The following is a 19221-nucleotide window of genomic DNA, read 5'->3' as shown; positions in this document are numbered from 1 at the left end:
TCCCTAATTCTCCTGCCCCCCACATCCCTAACCCTAATCCCTAACCCTAACCCTAACCCTATCCCTAACCCTGACCCTGACCCTAACCTCCCTATCCCTAACCCTATCCCTCTATCCCTAACCCTAACCCTAACCCTAACCCAATCCCAAAGAATACTCAACTCCCAATAACTAAGTTGTGTTGATATTTAAAAATGAGCGATCCAGTTGGTGAAGGGTTTTAAGATATAGAATAAGTGCAGAAGTGACAGGCTTGTGCTCAGGTGAGGAGGCCTGTCAGTATCAGCTCCTCACATTGATTCTCCCCTCTTAATACAAATAAGAGCAAAGTATCAAAGCATAGTCACCTGACCTGCAATGAACTTACTGTTTTTATCGTTGCCATATTCATCAAAGCCTTAAAAACATCCTGATGGAGATGAGCTTTCAATAAAAAATGTTTGTTCATTGGAAAAAAGACAGAGGGATCAGATGAAAGGCAACAAAACCAGGAAAGGTCATCTGGCTCCATGTCTGATCCCTCCCAGGTCATCTGGCTCCATGTCTGATCCCTCCCAGGTCATCTGGACCATGTCTGATCCCTCCCAGGTCATCTGGCTCCATGTCTGATCCCTCCCAGGTCATCTGGCTCCATGTCTGATCCCTCCCAGGTCATCTGGCTCCATGTCTGACCCCTCCCAGGTCATCTGGCTCCATGTCTGACCCCTCCCAGGTCATCTGGACCATGTCTGACCCCTCCCAGGTCATCTGGACCATGTCTGATCCCTCCCAGGTCATCTGGACCATGTCTGATCCCTCCCAGGTCATCTGGACCATGTCTGACCCCTCCCAGGTCATCTGATCCCTCCCAGACACACGTCAATGTGACCAATACCCCTCGTGCTTCAGGAAGAAGTGGAAGAGACGAGTGCATCAGAGAAAGAGAGGGAGAGAGTGAGATGTGAGAGAGGAGGAGAGAGGGAGAGAGGGGAAGAGAGGGAGAGAGAGAGGGAGAGTGAGAGAGAGGGAGAGAGTGAGATGTGAGAGAGGAGGAGAGAGGGAGAGAGGGGGAGAGAGGGAGAGAGAGAGGGAGAGTGAGAGAGAGGGAGAGAGTGAGATGTGAGAGAGGAGGAGAGAGGGAGAGAGGGGGAGAGAGGGAGAGAGTGAGATGTGAGAGAGGAGGAGAGAGGGAGAGAGGGGAAGAGAGGGAGAGAGAGAGGGAGAGTGAGAGAGAGGGAGAGAGTGAGATGTGAGAGAGGAGGAGAGAGGGAGAGAGGGGGAGAGAGGGAGAGAGAGAGAGAGAGAGTGAGAGAGAGGGAGAGAGTGAGATGTGAGAGAGGAGAGCAGAGAAAGAGAGGGAGAGAGTGAGATGTGAGAGGGGGGAGAGAGGGAGAGAGTGAGATGTGAGAGAGGGGGAGAGAGGGAGAGAGAGAGGGAGAGTGAGAGAGAGAGTGAGATGTGAGAGAGGAGAGCAGAGATTGGGAGCAACCAAGCCACCTTAGATGTCTGTTTCATCATCTGACGTCTGGCTGCTGCTCTCAGACTCAGAGTCTTCGTCCACCTCGACCTCTACATGGTTTCTCCATGGCAACGGCAGGGGGATGCCCCGAGGCTTCAGAAGCACCCCCACACCGTTCAGCCCTGAACCATTCCTCTTCAGCTGGGAAAAACACACACAAATCAGATAACACGAAAGCCAGCATAGATCACATACAAACACCAGTAGATCTACAATAAGAAAGTAGTTATTATCAGTTGGGAGTGTAATTTAATTATCCTGTTATTACCTGCTCCGTTTTTGCCTGAAATTCTTTGAGCTCATCCTCAGTGAGGGGCAGGAAGTTAGCGTCATTCTCAGGGTGCTCCTGCCAGCCCATAGCTTTGAGCAACCTGCAAAGAAAGACACAGACCAAGAATTAACATCTGGTGTGTGGTTTGTGTGTCTGTGTGTGTGAGTATACAGTATGCATGTGAACTCACCTGTGTTCTTCCTTTAGGGAGCTAGACAGGTGCTCTGTGTCAGAATCGCTGAGCGAGTGCGAGATTCCGTTCTCGTGGCCTCCATTGTCCTTGGGCTCAGGGGTGCTTCCCTCATCCTAGTAAATAAACACACGAGTTGCCCATCCAAATTTAACACTACATACCTGCTGGTCAAGGACATTCTTAGCCAGTGTTGTAGTTGTTCCTCAGGCCACCCCAAGCTCACCTCCCCCGGGGCTGGGGGGCTGTTTGAGCCGGGCCCGTCTCCATTCCTCTCGAGCTTCAGGCCTCGGAGGAACTCACTCTTGCGGTCAGTGCAACGGCGCATCAGCTTCAGACGAGACGAGGTGATGTCGATTGGAAGGCTGATGCTTGAGGGAGGCTGAGGAAAAAAGCCATTGATAGACAAGGGGTGAGAGAGGAGTTTTGACTTTTCTAAAGATGATCAGCCCATGGATACAGTAGCTGACTATATGAAGCCATACTACATGGGTCAGACTCACCTCCTTGGAGGTCACAGGGGTTAGGGTCAGGGTGCTGACAGGGGTCAGAGGTTTGGTCACAGATGCAGGGATGGTGAAGGCAGAGTCCCTGCCAGAGAAATGCAAACTAGTTTTGGTTTCCCTTCCGTTCGGCTTCCATGGACTTGTCTGCAGGGAGGCGGAGAAAGGGGGTTAGGGTTAGGGTTAGAGTATGTGTGTAAGGGTTAGGGTTAGGGTTAGGGTTAGAGTATGTGTGTAAGGGTTAGGGTTAGGGTTAGGGTTAGAGTATGTGTGTAAGGGTTAGGGTTATGTGAGTAAGCATCAGGAACAGGGCAACCCTGGATCGGACCGTATAAAGAGATCATATGCTTGTGCTAAAAGATGTGTTGTTTTTTTTATTTCAGTTTTTATTCCAGTGTTTACCTGTTGGCAGGAAGACAAAAAAATAATAAAAGATCAGTCGGATTGTGGATTGTCTAACAGCAGAAAACCTTTGGGCGCAGTTATAGCCACTATCGGAGGTTCTGCTGATAAGGATAGCTTTTAAAACGGCCTATGTGTGCCAACTGATCAGAAAGAGATGGTCTACCTGGGTTGGGTAGATGGGTTATAATGACCTACCTTGGTTGGGGCAGTGGCTGGCTTGGGCCCCAGGCTCTTGTAGACACTGGGTCCGGTCACAGGGGCTTTGGTGCCATTGGTTGGGTGGGATCCTGTATTGGCGAATCCAGCAGAAAAAGCAGCACCGGGGTCTTCCTTTGAAACCTTCTTGATGACCAGCATCTTGGACATGGTCTGCTTGGCACTGGGGGGGTTCTCTGTGGAAGATTTATCAGTTAGGTTGGTAGACATCCATCTATCTATCTACTGATTTTCACCAGTGTGATCTCATCTTGTTTTGTCTCCTCACCCCACACTCCTGTAGGCGTCCCTGCAGCACACATCTGGGCCACCGACATGCCACTCATCTCTGGTTTCAGCGAGGGCTGAGGTGAACAATACAGGACATTATTAGCTGCATACTTCACACACAGACTCAGATATGAACTGGTGGAAGGTTAGCGGGCTAAATAACTCAATGGAGTGACTTCAAATGAAACCCATGACGAATAGGCGGAATCGGCAAGAACAGAATGAAGTGATGAAAGAGAAGAGATGAGTGAGAACTCACAAAATCCTCCTCCACAAACTTCAGCTTGTCTTCCTGGTGCTCCTCTCCTTTATGGGGGTGGAAGCTTCCATTCCGCTGGCGGAGGGCCCCTGGTCTCTCCCTCTCTCTGTCCCCCACATTACGCTTTGGGCGACGCCCAGGGTGTGGGCCCTCCTGGCTCCATGGGCCACTGTGCCAGCTGGGGGCCACTGAGCCGCTGCCCAAGCCCCCCTGGCCCCCCTTGGCCACGCCTGAATCCACAGAGTCATGCCGCAAGAGAGATGGCTGCTGCCAACAATCACCTAGAAACCAGAGGACGTAAACAACCAGGGTAAATCATCTGATGACAACAAACTCACAACGCTGCCTCTTATGCTCTTCATATAAGGGAAGGACATACCTGCCTTCGCTCTAACATTGAATTATGAAATACAGTAGGAGGTAGTGCCGATTCAGGCCTGTTGGTCAGTCCAGCATGTACAATAGGAAGCCATAACACACCAACCCCATCATCGTCCGACTGCATCTCACCACTTGTTGGCCAGAATTTCCCCCAGAGTTATTATCATAAAGACGTGGTTCACTGCCCACTGCCACTTCATTTGCACAGTTAGTTCATATTGCTTGCGCGAGAGTGGAGCTAGACGTGTCAAGTCAGGCTTCTAAACACTTTATACTAGCGGTGTGACGATATATCATGCCACGAAATATTGTGATATAAAAACACGACAATATGCATTGTCAAGATGAAAACGTCTTTTAAAAAAATCTTTTATAAACCTTTTCAAACAAAAAAAAAAACTTTGATTACCCATTAAAGCGCTATACAAATATTACAAAATGTAACTATAGGGCAAATAACAGCATTGTTTTGCATTTTGTGCCATACATTAATTATTCCAGTTTTAATTAAAATATTGTTATATTGTACCGTGTTGATATTGTGAACCCAATATTGTGTATCGTTTTAGTATATCATCACACCCCACTTTACACAATTTATCACTGAAACTTGTCTAGACTCTCACCAAGTCTGACCAACCAGCGATTCTACATGTTGAATAACCCAGAAAGGCTCCTGTTTACCGCTAGCGTTGGCTGACAAGGCATTCACACAAAACCCCCACTGTTTCTGACAACTGTTGTATTGGTTTGTTGTGGTCTTAATGCAGGTGTGTGAGAGATTAAGTGGCAACTTGTTAGCTACCTGCAGGAGCTCTTTGGAGATCACTGTTGAAGAAGCCATCAGAGGAGTTATGGCGGCGCCGGCTGTTCACACCTGGCCGTGCGTCCCCACGAGAGAGGTGTTCTCCATGCTCCTCCAGGCTGGCTCCAGGGGACTGGGGTGGGGGGGGAATTGAGTTAGCTATAGTAACCAACATACCACCTAACATTCCTGTCTATAAGAAGGCTTAGGAAACTAAATGTATTAAGATTCTAACTCAAAAAACTTTCTAGACATTCAACAGTCTTATGGCAGGATTGGCATTTTCCAAACCCTTAGGGATTGTTGCAGGGCAGGAGTACAGGACACCAGTGCATCGCACAATACATCATGGTGACATTTTCAAAGTAAACTGCTTTTGGGATAACTACTCCAATGACCTACAACGGTTATTTTATTCCACTTCAGTTGTGTGCAAAGTTTAGCATCCATCCAGACCAGGTCTCACCTTGGTGGTAGGCAGAGGCGTGGAGAAGTTAAGCCAGGCAGGAACAAAGTCATGCTGCGCCATTTAGGTCCAGTGTCTCTGGTCAGTAGAGTGAGGCATCAAACCTCATGGCCAGGATCTGGAGAAGGGAAGACAAAGGACATCATTACTACAATGACTATGAGGAGAAACACGTATGCATTTCCTCAAAAGAGTCGAGCTGTTGAGTGTTGTCTTTGTGTCCTTTCACAAGGATCAAAATGACATAACAAATAACAATTTGGCCTAGAGCATATCACGTTGCTTTGAGGTGTAAGACAATGGATTTACTATGACCAAGCCGTTGTTAATGTTAATTTCATTACATTGTGAAGAAAGATGACCCAATTGTATTGCAGATAATTAGCAAGCATCTCCTTACTCAGAGTAGCTCTGAAATCCAACAGCCCTCGTCTATGCTTGTGTAGTGTGTTCCTCTTCGTACAGCTGGCCCAGTTCTGGAGTCTGCTGAGCAAGCAGGTGTTCAGCCTGGAAATGGCAGAGCCTCTGGAAGAGACAGGCTCCAGTTTCCAGGATGAGGCGTTGAGTAAAGACGTGCTGGGATGGTAAAAGGTCTGGAGTACTTGTTGGTACTACAAAGTCTTTGCTGGTGTCAAGGTTGGATGGAGTCAAAATGGAATGGAAGGCTGATATCTAAGGAATTACGTTGGTTGATTGTGATTCCTGGCTAATCCTCCTGGACTCCCTGATTTCAGTTTTCAAGCAGGACAATGTGCTTGGGTTACACCAAGAGGCCACACTTTGTGCCAACCCTGGCACTCACTTCTTCCTCACCAACTCATCCTATCTCCAGGTACAGACACACTCTGTGAGAATGGGAGTTGGGGTGTAACTCACAGTGCTGCTTTTAGGAAGACAGCGAAAATCCTGTGTTCACCTCATCCAAACAGCCGGAGGGCTATGACAGGGAGAAACAGGTGAGGAACATGTCACATAACGAAACCAAATGGGGCGTATCGCTATGGTATGACTATATGTGTACTAATATCCATCTGCAGGAAATAAATCCTGAGTTTTATGAAAAGGGGAAGGAAAATGTGCCTGACATTCTCATCAATTCACTTTCATATTGGTCCAATCAACACTTGTAATACCCTCAGATATAAAATGCCTCCCTTTGCAGTCAGGTAACTATTTTGATAAACAATATACCACTGTTTATTTAAAAGCTAGCTATAATACATGTCACGGGATGTAGCTAGCGTAACTACTCAGAAATTACAAGTTAGGATTCACCTTTTGTGTAACGTTAATAAGGCTTGGAATTCAACAACAACAAAAACAACCGTGGCTCTCTTCCTCTCTGAGGGACATTCAGCAGCAAACCTCTTCAGCAGACCAACACTGGAAACAGAAAAGGGCACAGTTAGCCAGCAAAGGGAAAACAATGCAACTTCTGCACCACAAAATATGTATAGGTCTACTGGTTACTATTAGCATTAGATAAGTAAAGAAATAAATAAAGGAAAGTTAGTGAATAATGGTGCAAGCTACGTAACGTTAGGCTGTGTACTGGCTTTAGCTGTTTCTATTATGTAGCCTAGCTAGCTTAGCTAGGGTGCTAACTCACTGATCTGAGCTACTAGGAAAGCAGAGCATAGCTCCATTCAAAACTAGGGTTAGGGTTAGGGGTTAGGGGTTAGGGGTTAGGGTTAGGGGTTAGGGGTTAGGGTTAGGGGTTAGGGTTAGGGTTAGAAAGCAGAGCATAGCTCCATTCAAAACTAGGGTTAGGGTTAGGGGTTAGGGGTTAGGGTTAGAAAGCAGAGCATAGCTCCATTCAGAACTAGGGTTAGGGTTAGGGGTTAGGGTTAGAAAGCAGACCATAGCTCCATTCAAAACTAGGGTTAGGGTTAGGGGTTAGGGGTTAGGGTTAGGGTTAGAAAGCAGACCATAGCTCCATTCAGAACTAGGGTTAGGGGTTAGGGTTAGGGTTAGAAAGCAGACCATAGCTCCATTCAGAACTAGGGTTAGGGTTAGGGTTAGGGGTTAGGGTTAGGGTTAGAAAGCAGAGCATAGCTCCATTCAAAACTAGCTCGCTAACGTTACCACAGATCTAACATGGGGAAACTGTGCGTGCTTTGCATGCAGCTGTTAGCTAGTTAGCTGGCTGCAGAATGTTATCAGATTTGAAACCTCGCCGCCAACTCAGCTGTTTATTAGTGTCAGGGTTAGGGGAGGGTTAGGGTTAGGATAAGTCATTCCATAGTAGTCCTACTAGACAGGGTTAGGGTTAGGGGCTAGGGGAGGGTTAGGGGGTTAGGGTTAGGCTAAGTCATTCCATAGTAGTTCTACTAGACAGAAGGGTTAGAGGGTTAGGGTTAGTGGGGTTAGGGTTAGGGGGGTTAGGGGAGGGTTAGGGTTAGGGGTTAGGGGTCAGGGTTAGGGGTTAGGGTTAGGCTAAGTCATTCCATAGTAGTTCTACTAGACAGAAGGGTTAGAGGATGGGGTTAGGGGTTAGGGGGTTAGGGTTAGGTTAAGTCATTCCATAGTAGTTCTACTACAGAAGCCTCGATGCAACTCACGGTAGTGCGAGCAATGTTAACATTACCTTACCTGTGCATATTTAGAAAATATCCGATATGTGAGGGTAGCTAAGTAGATCAAACTGCATAGGTACCATTTTCGAGCTATATTTGTTGACAATAGTTGAAATAATTCAATCAATTTAAGCTTGTAATTATCTGGTTTCAGTCGTTCAAGTTAAGGTTACCGAACTGGTTTGCCTGCTGGTTCCTGTGCGTGGTCACGTGGTCGGGTACTCAGCTAGGTGCTCATTTCCATCCTCGTCTAGGTCTCCCGGGCCGCCCCGCGGTGCACACCTGTTCCATCCTCGTCTAGGTCTCCCGGGCCGCCCCGCGGTGCACCTGCTGCACTGCTTTCACCGAGATCGAAGCCCAAAGCCGCTCAGCCACGTGACACCTTCATTCAGACAAAACGTCGAGAACATATTCAAATTTTGATTTTATATTTGTTTTGTGTGTATTTCATAAAATGTGATTATACTGTAACTATAACGTGTTGGTTCTAAGCATCGTCGTGGAACTGCGATGTCGGAGGCAATGGGCACTGACGGAAACATTTACAAGACGTACATCGTCCCATTCGGGGTCGGTTGTGGGTAAACGGGTCAGGTAGATGCATGTTGAGGGAGGTTAAAGAAACGCAAGAAAATATCGTTTAGCTTGATTATAAAAATTATGAAAGTGTTAAAAATAAAAACTTGAGAAAGGCGAATGCACTTCTTCCTCATCGCCTTAAATACCGAGCTTGTTTCAATGTCCATGCTAAATAGCAGCATAGCAGGTTATTGAAATCTTGATGGTTGTCTAACCTGTTAATACATCTCTACAGATAAAGATGCTCTCTGCTATACTAAGAAGACACATTCTAACTATCCACAAGGTGAGTTTTAGTAGCCATTAGAAAGACAATGTAACAATAGCCACGTTCAAGCCTACTCTCACAGACATGTTTATCTTTTAATCTGTATCGATCTATTTTCTAGGGATGGAATTTGGGCACTCCTCAGCAGCTTTCCTGTATCTCCATCTGTGCCTCAGCCAGAGAGTTGGATGATGGATCCAGATCCCTACAGGCCCGCAGTTGTTGGCCAGCCAGGTTCCTCCCCAGGCAGACTCATGCTGTCGCTGGTCTACTGATGGCACATACCTTCCACAGCTCTGCTCTGAGGTGCAAACGTCGACTAAAACCAGAGCCCCCACCCCGAGAGCTGGACCTGCTCCGTTATGACATGAGAGAGCTGGGGAAGAGCCCCAAGCCAGCCGTTCTCCTGGGTCTATCTGGCCTGATCCCCTTTGTTGCTGCGCCTCTTGTCATGGCAGTGACGGAGACATACCTGCCAGAGGTGGCCTTTGCGCAGGTAGCATATGGAGCCTCAATCCTCTCTTTCCTGGGTGGAGCACGCTGGGGTTTTGCCATGCCTGAGAGTAGCCCAGCCAAGCCGGACTGGATCAACTTGTCCAATAGCGTGGTGCCATCCCTGTTAGCCTGGTTGGCCATGATGTTCAGTGACACTATCACCCCAGCAGCCATCATGGTCATCATGGGCCTAGGCATCTCTCTGCACTATGACCTTTCTCTGCTGCCCACCTATCCAAGCTGGTTCAAATCCCTGCGGGCAATACTTACAGTTGTGGCCTTTCTCTCCCTAATGGCGACCCTTATTCTCAATGGAAGCTACCCAGAAAAGAGGATGTTTTCAGATAAATAAATGGATTTAAGCTACAGTTATAGATTAATGTGTTTTGTTTGTCTAGAAAACACAGAGAATGAAATCGTTAAGACAGAGGTGCAAAATGTTAGCACTGAGCTAATACAGTATGTGATACTCTTTTACCACCCGAGCAACTATAGAAATATGACTGGTTGATGACGGCGCTTATAGTCATTAACGGTGAAAATGGGCAGCATTAGATTTTGTTTCATTAATGTTCTCATGTAACTGATTTTTACTCTAGCATGTATTGTAGGCAATACATTTTAACAGAAATTTAAAAAGGTTGTTTGAAAATGTGAATGTACATAAGATGGAGGATCCCTACTGTACTCGTCATCTTTTTGTATAACTCAAGGGCTTCAAGAAATGCACAAGTGATACATCCTTTATACATACTGTGTGGTTGTGATGTAAAAATATCCCATCTGATGAACATGATCCAATAACTCAAGGAATTAAGACACTGAGGAACAGGTATTGCATAAGGTCCAATAAGTACAAGAGGCAGAGCCATGACATGTTACTCAAATAATGACATATACAGTACATTAAAATAATCATACAACCGATGAAGAGCGAAGAACAAGCTTGACACCATTTTCATTTTGTATCAAAATACATGTTTTGAATGTAAACAGGAATATCTAATTGAACAAAATCTGAAAAAAGGCAAGACAAATGGGATGGGTAGAGAAGTCCATAGATATCTGAACAAAACACAATACAAGGCACAGGATCCTCTCGCTCTAAAGTGTTCAAAACCATCTTTCACAATTACTCCAGTAATACAGGAGTCTTTTCATTAATTGCCTTGACATTCTCACATCAAACCCAGTCCTGAGTTCTTCAGATTACATTTTGTTTCTTAAGATGTGATTTGTCTTGTACATTTTCAGTATGTGAATAGAATAGTGCATTATCGCCAAATTGCAGATTTCTATGTGAATAATTTCACATCTATACGAGCTAATTTAGTCAACTAAAGCTAGGGTACATCTGGAGTTAACCATAGCTTTCTGATGACCATTCCCATACTGTACCATGCAGTCATATAAAGAATGGACTGTACATATGGCTGTATTGAGAACTACATTTTGTCAGTGCCGTAGCGTGTCATAGAAAACCACCATAGCACCTAGATGTAGTCCAGATTTTGGTTTCCTAGGTAAACATGCTTTTCCCCCAAAACACTGAAATGAATAATGTAATGTTTGTAAAGAATCTGACTTGCATCTTCATGTGTACTCATACACACACAGATACACTTCTGCCCCTCACTTTGAGATGCGCAGGCCAGACTTCATATATTCATACACCACATAGCTAATGCTAACTGCTGGGATGACTTTCATGAAGTTGGGCAGAATTCCCCGGTAGAGTCCAAAGAATCCGTCTTTCTCCAGAATCGTTTTCACCATCCGGTTCATTGACATCTGCTCCGCCCCCTCGATGGAGGCTGATAGAACAGAGAAAGACAGAATTAACCCACAATTGTCTGGTTGTCACACAGACTGCTATTACATAACAGACTACATGGGGGTGATATTTGGGATGTTTTACCTTGTGCCTGCATCCTGGTTCGGATCAGAGCCAGGGGGTAACTGGCTAGCTGGCCACAGGTGCTGGAGAGGGTGCCACAGCCTAACAGTACCAGAATTCCAGGGTTGGCTGTGTCTTTGGCATAACGGGAAAGCCAGGCATTTTTCAAACTCTGAAAAGGCAGGAGATCTGAGAGTTGAGTCTAAGGTTCCAGTCACATGTGCTTTACGTATATGTGCTTTACGTATATGTGCTTTACGTATATGTGCTTTACGTATATGTGCTTTACGTATATGTGCTTTACGTATATGTGCTTTACGTATATGTGCTTTACGTATATGTGAAATCCATGGTTTAAAGAATGAGGTACTCATCTAGTTAGAGATAGTTGGACACACCTCATATACAGCCAGGTCTATCCCAGCATATGGAATGATACCCAGGATGTTGGGAATGTAGCCCTTATAGAATGCCTTCACTCCTTCCTTCTTCAGGATTTTCTTGGCACAGTCAAACATTCCAGAATACTGTCCCGTCTTTCTTAGTGTAAGCCTGGTCTTCATCACCTATTAAGAAATATACAAGAAAGACCCTATCACACTATAAGGGACAGCACTTCCCCTAGCCACTCATGACTTTTTACATACCCAACCACATCCATCTCCCCTACATGCACAATGTATCCCCAATATCTCTCCCTTCTCTCCAGTTTCCCGCCTTCACCTCCATGGGGTAGATGGCTGTCTGGGCAGTCGCCCCCGCCAGTGATCCTGCCATGAACCTCACATGGGTCTGGACCTTCTCACCGTCCGAGGTGAGCAACTTCTTGTACTGTCAAATGTACAGAGAAAGCAGAATGAAAACTCCTCTCATGGATAATAAATAATATATTAAAATATACTACTTATTAGTCACAAGGGTAGATGTGTTTCTTCACCTGCTCATAGGCCGTGAACTTGATAGCGGTCTCGGGGGCAATCTTCAGCACATTGACTCCATTACCCCTCCACAAGGAGGAAACACCCCCTTCCTTGATCATCTGTTTGAAGCCTCCCACCAGGCTGATCTGGTTGGACTTGGAGGCGTGCACCTGTAAATACACATTCCGTAGCAGCTCAGATATCGTCACGTTGTGAGAAGGAGACCATGCACAATTCACTATTCTCAATCCGCCATGCAGTGCATACCTGCATGAACACCTTCATCCTGTCCAGAGGTGCGGTCCCTGTCCGAGACACCGCCCCCGCCATGGCGCCAGCAGCCAGCTGTTTCCACCACACACCTGTGGTCTTCTCCTCCTCAGTGAACTCATCAGGGATGGTGAGGCTGTCCCCAATATCAAGCACCTGCAGAGGAGGTTACTGTAAGTGAACATACATACATAACATACATACACCATCTCAACAGTATAATAAACCTCAGGTCTACTACATCATGTGTAAATGTGTATACTGGCCAGACTGCTCCTGCTCCAAGAACTCTACCATTGGAAATAGGTTCCAGACAAAACCAGTATCAATTTTGGAGACTTTGTAACGGCATGTGGCAATTTGATAATCATTCTATGTAGTACATCCACAGCTTACAGGCACTGAATGATGCCGAAATTCACAACTTGCTTAAGGAGCATAGCAAACTGCAAGAATGCACGCGTGACACTGGCAACACTTTATGACATGATTTAGAACCTATACGACACACAAAATTCGGTAGCCTAAATATTTATTTGTACTAGAGAGGGGTATTTTGGCTTCTAAATAAAACGTAGCCTATTGCCCCACCTCGACGTAATAAGTCATATAGGCTAATTCAGCCCTGAGCCAAATTGAGCGTGTTCATCCTCAGCGGGGAGAAGGGGGAGCACCGCGCCGGGATGGGAAAGAACCAGGTATCACGTGACATGACACAGTAGCCTGTTCGCGACGCCATCTACTGTTGGTTTCTATAGCCTAGGCCCCTATACAGACGTTGGTTTCATGAATTTAAATATAAATGTTACATTAGCTACGATAGCTCATGTAAAGATATGCTACTGTTTAAAATGTCTAGTTTAGTTATTACATAGTTGGTTCTCATACATAGGCTACAGGAAACAACTGAATTGAAGAGCAATTGAATGTAGTGTTTTTGTGAATTCCAAAATAAATGTTATAATAACCATCGTTTTCAGCTGTTTCTTTCCACATATATTTCTATGGGGAAGAGGGATAGGTAGGGCTGAGCAGGTGCTGTAGTGAGCTACGGAAGTAGGAGTCCTAAAAATACTTTCGGCATATGCATGCACTACTTGATTAACTTTCATTGGAATTAATGGCTCGCCATGTTTGAATACCTCATTCATAGTTTAATACCATTCAGTTGTACAATTCAATTCAATTCAATTCCATTCACCCTCCACCAACGCCGGTTGGTCGAACGGCACCACTGTCAATGGTGTCACTGCGTCACGCTTGTCAGTACTGCTTCCACCCTCACTTGCCCATGCTGGGGTTGATCTCAGTACTGCTTCCACCCTCACTTGCCCATGCTGGGGTTGATCTCAGGTCCTCTGACTTACCAACACGTGTGTCCACCTCTCATAAAAAACGCTTTAGCTACGCCACCGAAAAGCTAGCGATTCAATGGAGCGGGTGGGAGGTGAGTTTAACCAATTCAACTTGGTTACACCGACAGTACATAATATCATACCACAAAAAAACGACCAGGCCGTATTCAAACGAATATTGACAGGCAAACAACGGAGGAAATTATTAACAAGACTATCTTCAAAAGTAAGGCTGCTGTGGACCATGTAAGAGGGGACCCTTTACGGTCCATATGAGCTGTGTCAGAGACCCTCTCACTGACCCAAAGAGTTGAACTCATCTTGACATCACATAAACCCAAACTAAACCTAACCCATCACCCTACTTCACATAATCCCTCACCTTATGTAATGATGTGGATGTGAGTCATGTCACACACAATTAGCAGCTCAATTATTGTGTAACCGAGTGAATCGTGAGTCCTTGCACACCCTTGTGGAGTGAGTGTAGTCCTCGGAGGTCGTGGTAGCGAGTAGCTGGTGAAACTCACTCCCCTAGTATTAAGGATGTGCTAATGAACCTGACGACAAGTATATCTCTCTTGGCAAAGTTGTTAGCACATCTGACTTGCAAGCACAAGGTTGCCGGTTTGCGTCACACCCTGGACAATCCATTAACATGGGTCAAACGAAACACAACACAGATGAGAAACACAACACAGATGAGAGTACTACCGTTACAATTGCACCAATAGTGTATATACAATTGCACCAATGGTGTATATATATATACATTAGTTTATACACTCAGTTGCCACTTTATTAGGTACACCTGCTCATTGATGCAAATAGCTGCTCCTCCAAACACAGAATGTGTGGCTGCAACTCAATAATTTACAGAGAATGGTGCGATAGACAAAAACAGTACTACTGTACATGGTACCTAATAAAATGGCAACTGAGTGTACAAGTATATGGTACCATTGCAAACATTCATTTCCTCACCATCTAGACAACATGACTTCTATTTGTATAGAATATGGTGGAAACATACAATTAGTCTTGGCTGAAACCAATCAACAACAATCAACAACATACATTACCTCTTTCAGTGGACCTACCACTTCCACCACCACCTCATATACTGCCCCATCGTCCTCCAAATCAATGAAGAACCAATCCCCCTTTGGCCTCTGCAGGGATGCCATGGCAGCCCAGGTTCTATACTGGTCCAGGTTGCAGCCACGCCAGTACTGGGCTAGCTGCTCACCAACCTAGTACTCTCTTCCTGTCGTGCCCAGACTCCTCACTCCTCCCCACCCAGTCCCAAGTCTTTGGTGCTAATCCCCTCGTAGGGGCTAGACTTAAATTAGCTGATCTTGGCCTTACTTAACCACAGCAGGTTTACTTGACCTCTCCCGGGCCGATGGTCAGAAGCTGCAATGTCAACAGTCACACAGGGACTGGCATTGACCATGCATCTTGCATTTAACAGTCTTTCATTAGGGGAATGTGCAGTACAGGGACTGCAGATGCAAATTAGCCTAAGGCTAACTCTGGTGCGATGCATCAAATGTTTTTACATTTATGTTTTAATTGCACATGGTCCCTTCCAAATAAAATTGAAAAAATGAAAAAATAACAACATACCGTCATTGGCAACTGATATACTGAATACTAATCTACGTACCGTACTGAGATATATATAGAGACATCAAACTTCAAACATTGATGCTTTGCATCATGGCGTTGCAATATTCTTACTAAAAGTTGTGACCAGCAGGCCCTGTCCCCATCATTGACTGAGGAGCCAGTCCTCTCCAATTGTCTGTCAGATCACTGGGCTGATAAGTATAAACAGAAGCCAAAGCCTCTTACCTACTTCTCTTCCTCTCCCTCCACCCATTACTACCCTCTTAAATGAATGATTCCATTGACGAAGAGCTACACCATTACATAAGTCCTGGGACAGCGCCAGAACCAGCACGCAACATTCATTTACAAAGTCACTCCCTAATCTAATCTGACAAACAGGCAAGAGTTCAACATTTACTGTCACTGTGTAATCACAATAATTCAATCTACTGTATACAAAGGTTCATTATTCAAAATAAAACAGCACAATCTACAAAATACCAATGTGCTCTCCCTCCCTCTCTCTCTCTCACTCACCGTAGAGTGCTTCCAATAGCGGATGATGTCCTGTAGGTTGGTGGCTGGGTTGAAGAGGAAATGTTCTTTCCATTCATTCCAGTCCACAGTCATGGTCCCGTCCACATCAATGCTGCAGGACAGAGGAAGACCCCAGGTCACAAAGGGGAATGCTAATGAAAAGTAGATAAGGATCCCTAGATAAGTGAGGCTAAAGTGTTCTAGCAGGATTCAGGGTAACAGGCAAAGGGGTTTTAAGGGCACTGAAATGTGGTATGTGCTTGCTGAGAATGAAACAGGAAGTTCTGACACACTGAGAGAAAACATCGACTTGATTGCAAAGGAACAAGGACAACCGTCAGTCCCCAGCTCCAGGTTCAAATCCCACCTAGCGCATTTCCTGGATCCTTTCTACCTCTATTATCTGGGCTACACGTCTGCTCAGGTCAGTGAGCAGCAGTTGTGGATGAGATTACTGACCCATTCTCTCTCACGCTCTCTCCAACCCACATCTCTCTCACCTTGTTTCTCCTTGTCAGCGAGTATTGCTCTACAGCCTATAATTCTGTCTACAATCACCCTGTAACCACTCAACAGAATGTTTGCATGAAGAACTTCTTAAGCACCAGATGCACTGGAAGAGTCTGCCGCTAGCATTTTGAAGTACACCAATTGTTTTAAATGGCCGATCACGCACCAAAAGCGTTTTGAGGCGAGTCAAACTGCCCTGACGCTTCTACTCCGAACTTGTTTACATTTTGGAGCGTCAAATGGGGACAAATCAATCTAAATTAAATCAGCTCCCTATCAAAGCTGACGCCTGCAGTGCGCCATAGGAGCGTCAAATGAAGTGAGTCAATTGACTCTTCCAGTGCGTTTGGGGCTTTAGTCTATGGAAACTGACTGACTCATTCTGCATTTACGCACCCTGTTGAACATACGTTACATAAAAGAACATTTAGTTTACAAAGTATCATACTTTATACATCAACAGTAAAGGAGCTACATTTGAGATGTTACGGCTCCTCTTGTTTTGCATGCCAGGTTCTTATCATCAGTATTAATGATCCTCCCATCACAAGGGTTATCAGCCCTACTGCAGCACAGCCCAGCAGGGTACAATAGTAACCACACAGCTGGGGTTTCCATAACCCATCACAGCTAATGTTCACTGAATAATATTTTAGAAGTTAATATTAGATTTGCATACAGTAAACACTGATAGTTTACACAAGGATCATAGCAGCACGAGACATTTCATCCAAGGTGTGTGATTACAGAACTGAACGCATACCTCTGAAGGATCTTCTCTGCTTCCTCTTTGCTTATGTCCACACCCAGATCTGAGAGTGACTGTTTAATCTCCATAAAGTCAATTCGTCCTGTTGGAAAAATACATGATGAGCGTGTGAAGACATTCATGAACATAATATTATAAAACATACTACTAAAACAAAATCCACGTCATTGTGAACTACAGTATCGCTGCAAAACTACTGTACCATCATTGTTTTTATCCAGACTCTTGAATGTCAGCTGCAGTTTCCTCTCATGTTCTTTCAGGTACTTGGAGAACTCATTGAAGTCCAGCCCCTCATCGTGGTCTTGGTCTCCAGAAGAAACTATTTTCTAAGATTCAAATTTCACACAAAAATAAAGACATTTACCAATCACCCCTTCACGTGAGAATGTTATAGATAGTTTTGTTGTGAAACAGGCTGACAGGCCCCTCCTGTAGGCCAAAACCAAGTAGTTGGAGTGTTCTGCCCCCTACTGTTTTTCTTGTATTACTAGAAAAGTGTGATAAGAAATTAAAATGCATGCACTGAATCAAAATGTAGCCTAGATTAACTGGTTTGAAATACTACAATGAATACTTTGTGGCATAGAAATGCACAGTTGACATTATGACTAGCAAAGTCTGTACGACTACATGATCTCAAACTTTGTCAGGACACAGGTGAGATGAGAGAAACTAAGGGATGCTACAGGACAAGATAAATGACTAATTGCTTCACCAATATAAAGGTCTCAAAGTGCAGTAGTGTATTCCATATACTCTTCCTTAAAAACTATCAAATTGTCCCCTCATTAAACATAACAGAAATTAACAATGTAATCACAATTCATGAAACTATTTAAATCAACTGAACTTCCAAACAGACAACAACAACAGAATACGTGTAGGTCTCAGCCCAGGCAAGACCTTAAAAAGAGTTAAGGCTGAGCAAGGAACGAATGATTTGAACTGCTTGTGTGCCCTCTCCTTCAGGTGCAGCCAGCAACTAAACCTGTTTGAACTTTAAAGGAAGAACCCCTTCACGTTCTCCGCGAACCCCTTCCTTTGTGAGTGTCTCACAATGAAAAGTTAACTATTACTATTCCTATAGTATTGGCTAAAACATAGAGCAATGTCTGCCCATCCGCAAGAATTAAATTACAGCTTCACGGGTTCCCATGTGCAACTAAAATGTATTAGTTATTTGGGATGTTGGGACCGTGTGTTTAAGTAGGTCTAAGTCATTAGGCTGTTTGAAAATACAGTAGGCTACCGTCTGGATTGGTAGACCAGCATAGTATATTTAGTTTCTGACTTCCTTAGCATCTCCCATTTCCTTTTCTTATGTAGCCTTGGAAGGCCATATTTCTCTGGGTGAACATCTAGTATTTCGAAAACAACCATCACCTTGGGCTAATGTAGCCTACGTACAGCCAAGTTAATGTGCATCAAGTTATTGTTACTTATTCATTATAGGCCTACCTGCGCAGCGCCTTTCCCGAACGCTATGCCCATCGCAGCAAGGCCCGCTTTAAGCTCTGAAACATCCACTTTCCCATCTTGATTTGTGTCCAACTTCTTAAACAGCTCCTCGTATGTCTTCGATGCGTTACCCATGCAATTTGAATCAGTAAATACCAGATTCCTAATAGCTTGATACATAGTGGCAAATTTAAGCGATATACTACTGGTAGACAAGCGAAGAGAATTGGCAGTGTCCTATCCTAACCTGCTTCAACTCGACTTGAGCGATTGCCTAGAAACTGTATAATGTTTGGCTCCTCGCCTAGTAGTTACTATCTACTTAAACTGTTAACACGCGATAAGGTAGGCAAATTCCTGGCAAGATAAAAATGGGTGGAACCGACGGCAGACAGATTTTGCTTGAGACCTCCTCTTTCGTTTCATTTCTGGGCACACCCTGTGGAACAAATAACTAGGCTACCCTACTACAGCCCTACGTGTCGTCCTCTTGCCTTCTTTCCTGGTGAATTGCCTTTCGTGGAATTATTTGTGTTAATGTCAAGTCTCTTTCGCACACACACACACACACACACACACACACACACACACACACAGTGGGCGACGCTAGGCGAGATCGATGCATATCTAACCCTTATTCCATGATGACTCATCCTTGGACTCAGACAGCTGCATGCTGCTAAAGTGGCAATCATAGCTATAGGAT

At 44.9% G+C, this 19221-nt stretch overlaps 3 protein-coding genes across 3 annotated transcripts; 1 reads left to right on the top strand and 2 right to left on the bottom strand.

Annotated features, from left to right (window-relative positions):
- Positions 1–755: 755 nt before the first annotated feature.
- On the bottom strand, positions 756–8018 carry gpbp1l1 (GC-rich promoter binding protein 1-like 1). Its single transcript, XM_084435867.1, has 13 exons — positions 7857–8018; positions 6540–6647; positions 5665–6201; positions 5265–5382; positions 4799–4931; positions 3613–3893; positions 3352–3427; positions 3063–3259; positions 2463–2609; positions 2186–2341; positions 1960–2075; positions 1767–1869; positions 756–1639 (listed from the first exon to the last, which is right to left on the bottom strand). The coding sequence occupies exons 4-13, from the start codon at positions 5325–5327 to the stop codon at positions 1478–1480; spliced, it is 1434 nt and encodes a 477-aa protein (XP_084291993.1). The 5' UTR covers positions 5328–5382; positions 5665–6201; positions 6540–6647; positions 7857–8018; the 3' UTR covers positions 756–1477.
- Positions 8019–8429: 411 nt separating this feature from the next.
- Positions 8430–9534, top strand: tmem69 (transmembrane protein 69; the record flags this gene model as incomplete). Its single annotated transcript, XM_084436197.1, has 2 exons — positions 8430–8705; positions 8809–9534. Exons 1-2 carry the CDS (start codon positions 8661–8663, stop codon positions 9532–9534), a joined length of 771 nt encoding a protein of 256 aa, XP_084292323.1. The 5' UTR covers positions 8430–8660.
- A 1086-nt stretch (positions 9535–10620) lies between these two features.
- On the bottom strand, positions 10621–18824 carry LOC311329752 (mitochondrial adenyl nucleotide antiporter SLC25A24-like). Its single transcript, XM_084461663.1, has 10 exons — positions 18516–18824; positions 17257–17383; positions 17049–17136; positions 15776–15887; positions 12267–12425; positions 12017–12169; positions 11803–11910; positions 11478–11645; positions 11101–11251; positions 10621–10996 (listed from the first exon to the last, which is right to left on the bottom strand). The coding sequence occupies exons 1-10, from the start codon at positions 18693–18695 to the stop codon at positions 10815–10817; spliced, it is 1428 nt and encodes a 475-aa protein (XP_084317789.1). The 5' UTR covers positions 18696–18824; the 3' UTR covers positions 10621–10814.
- Between the last annotated feature and the right edge of the window lie 397 nt (positions 18825–19221).

This window comes from Borostomias antarcticus (assembly GCF_949987555.1).
Source record: "Borostomias antarcticus genome assembly, chromosome: 3".
NCBI lineage: Eukaryota > Metazoa > Chordata > Actinopteri > Stomiiformes > Stomiidae > Borostomias > Borostomias antarcticus.
Note: the sequence above shows the minus strand (reverse complement) of the source record. Positions and strands in the feature narration are given on the sequence as shown.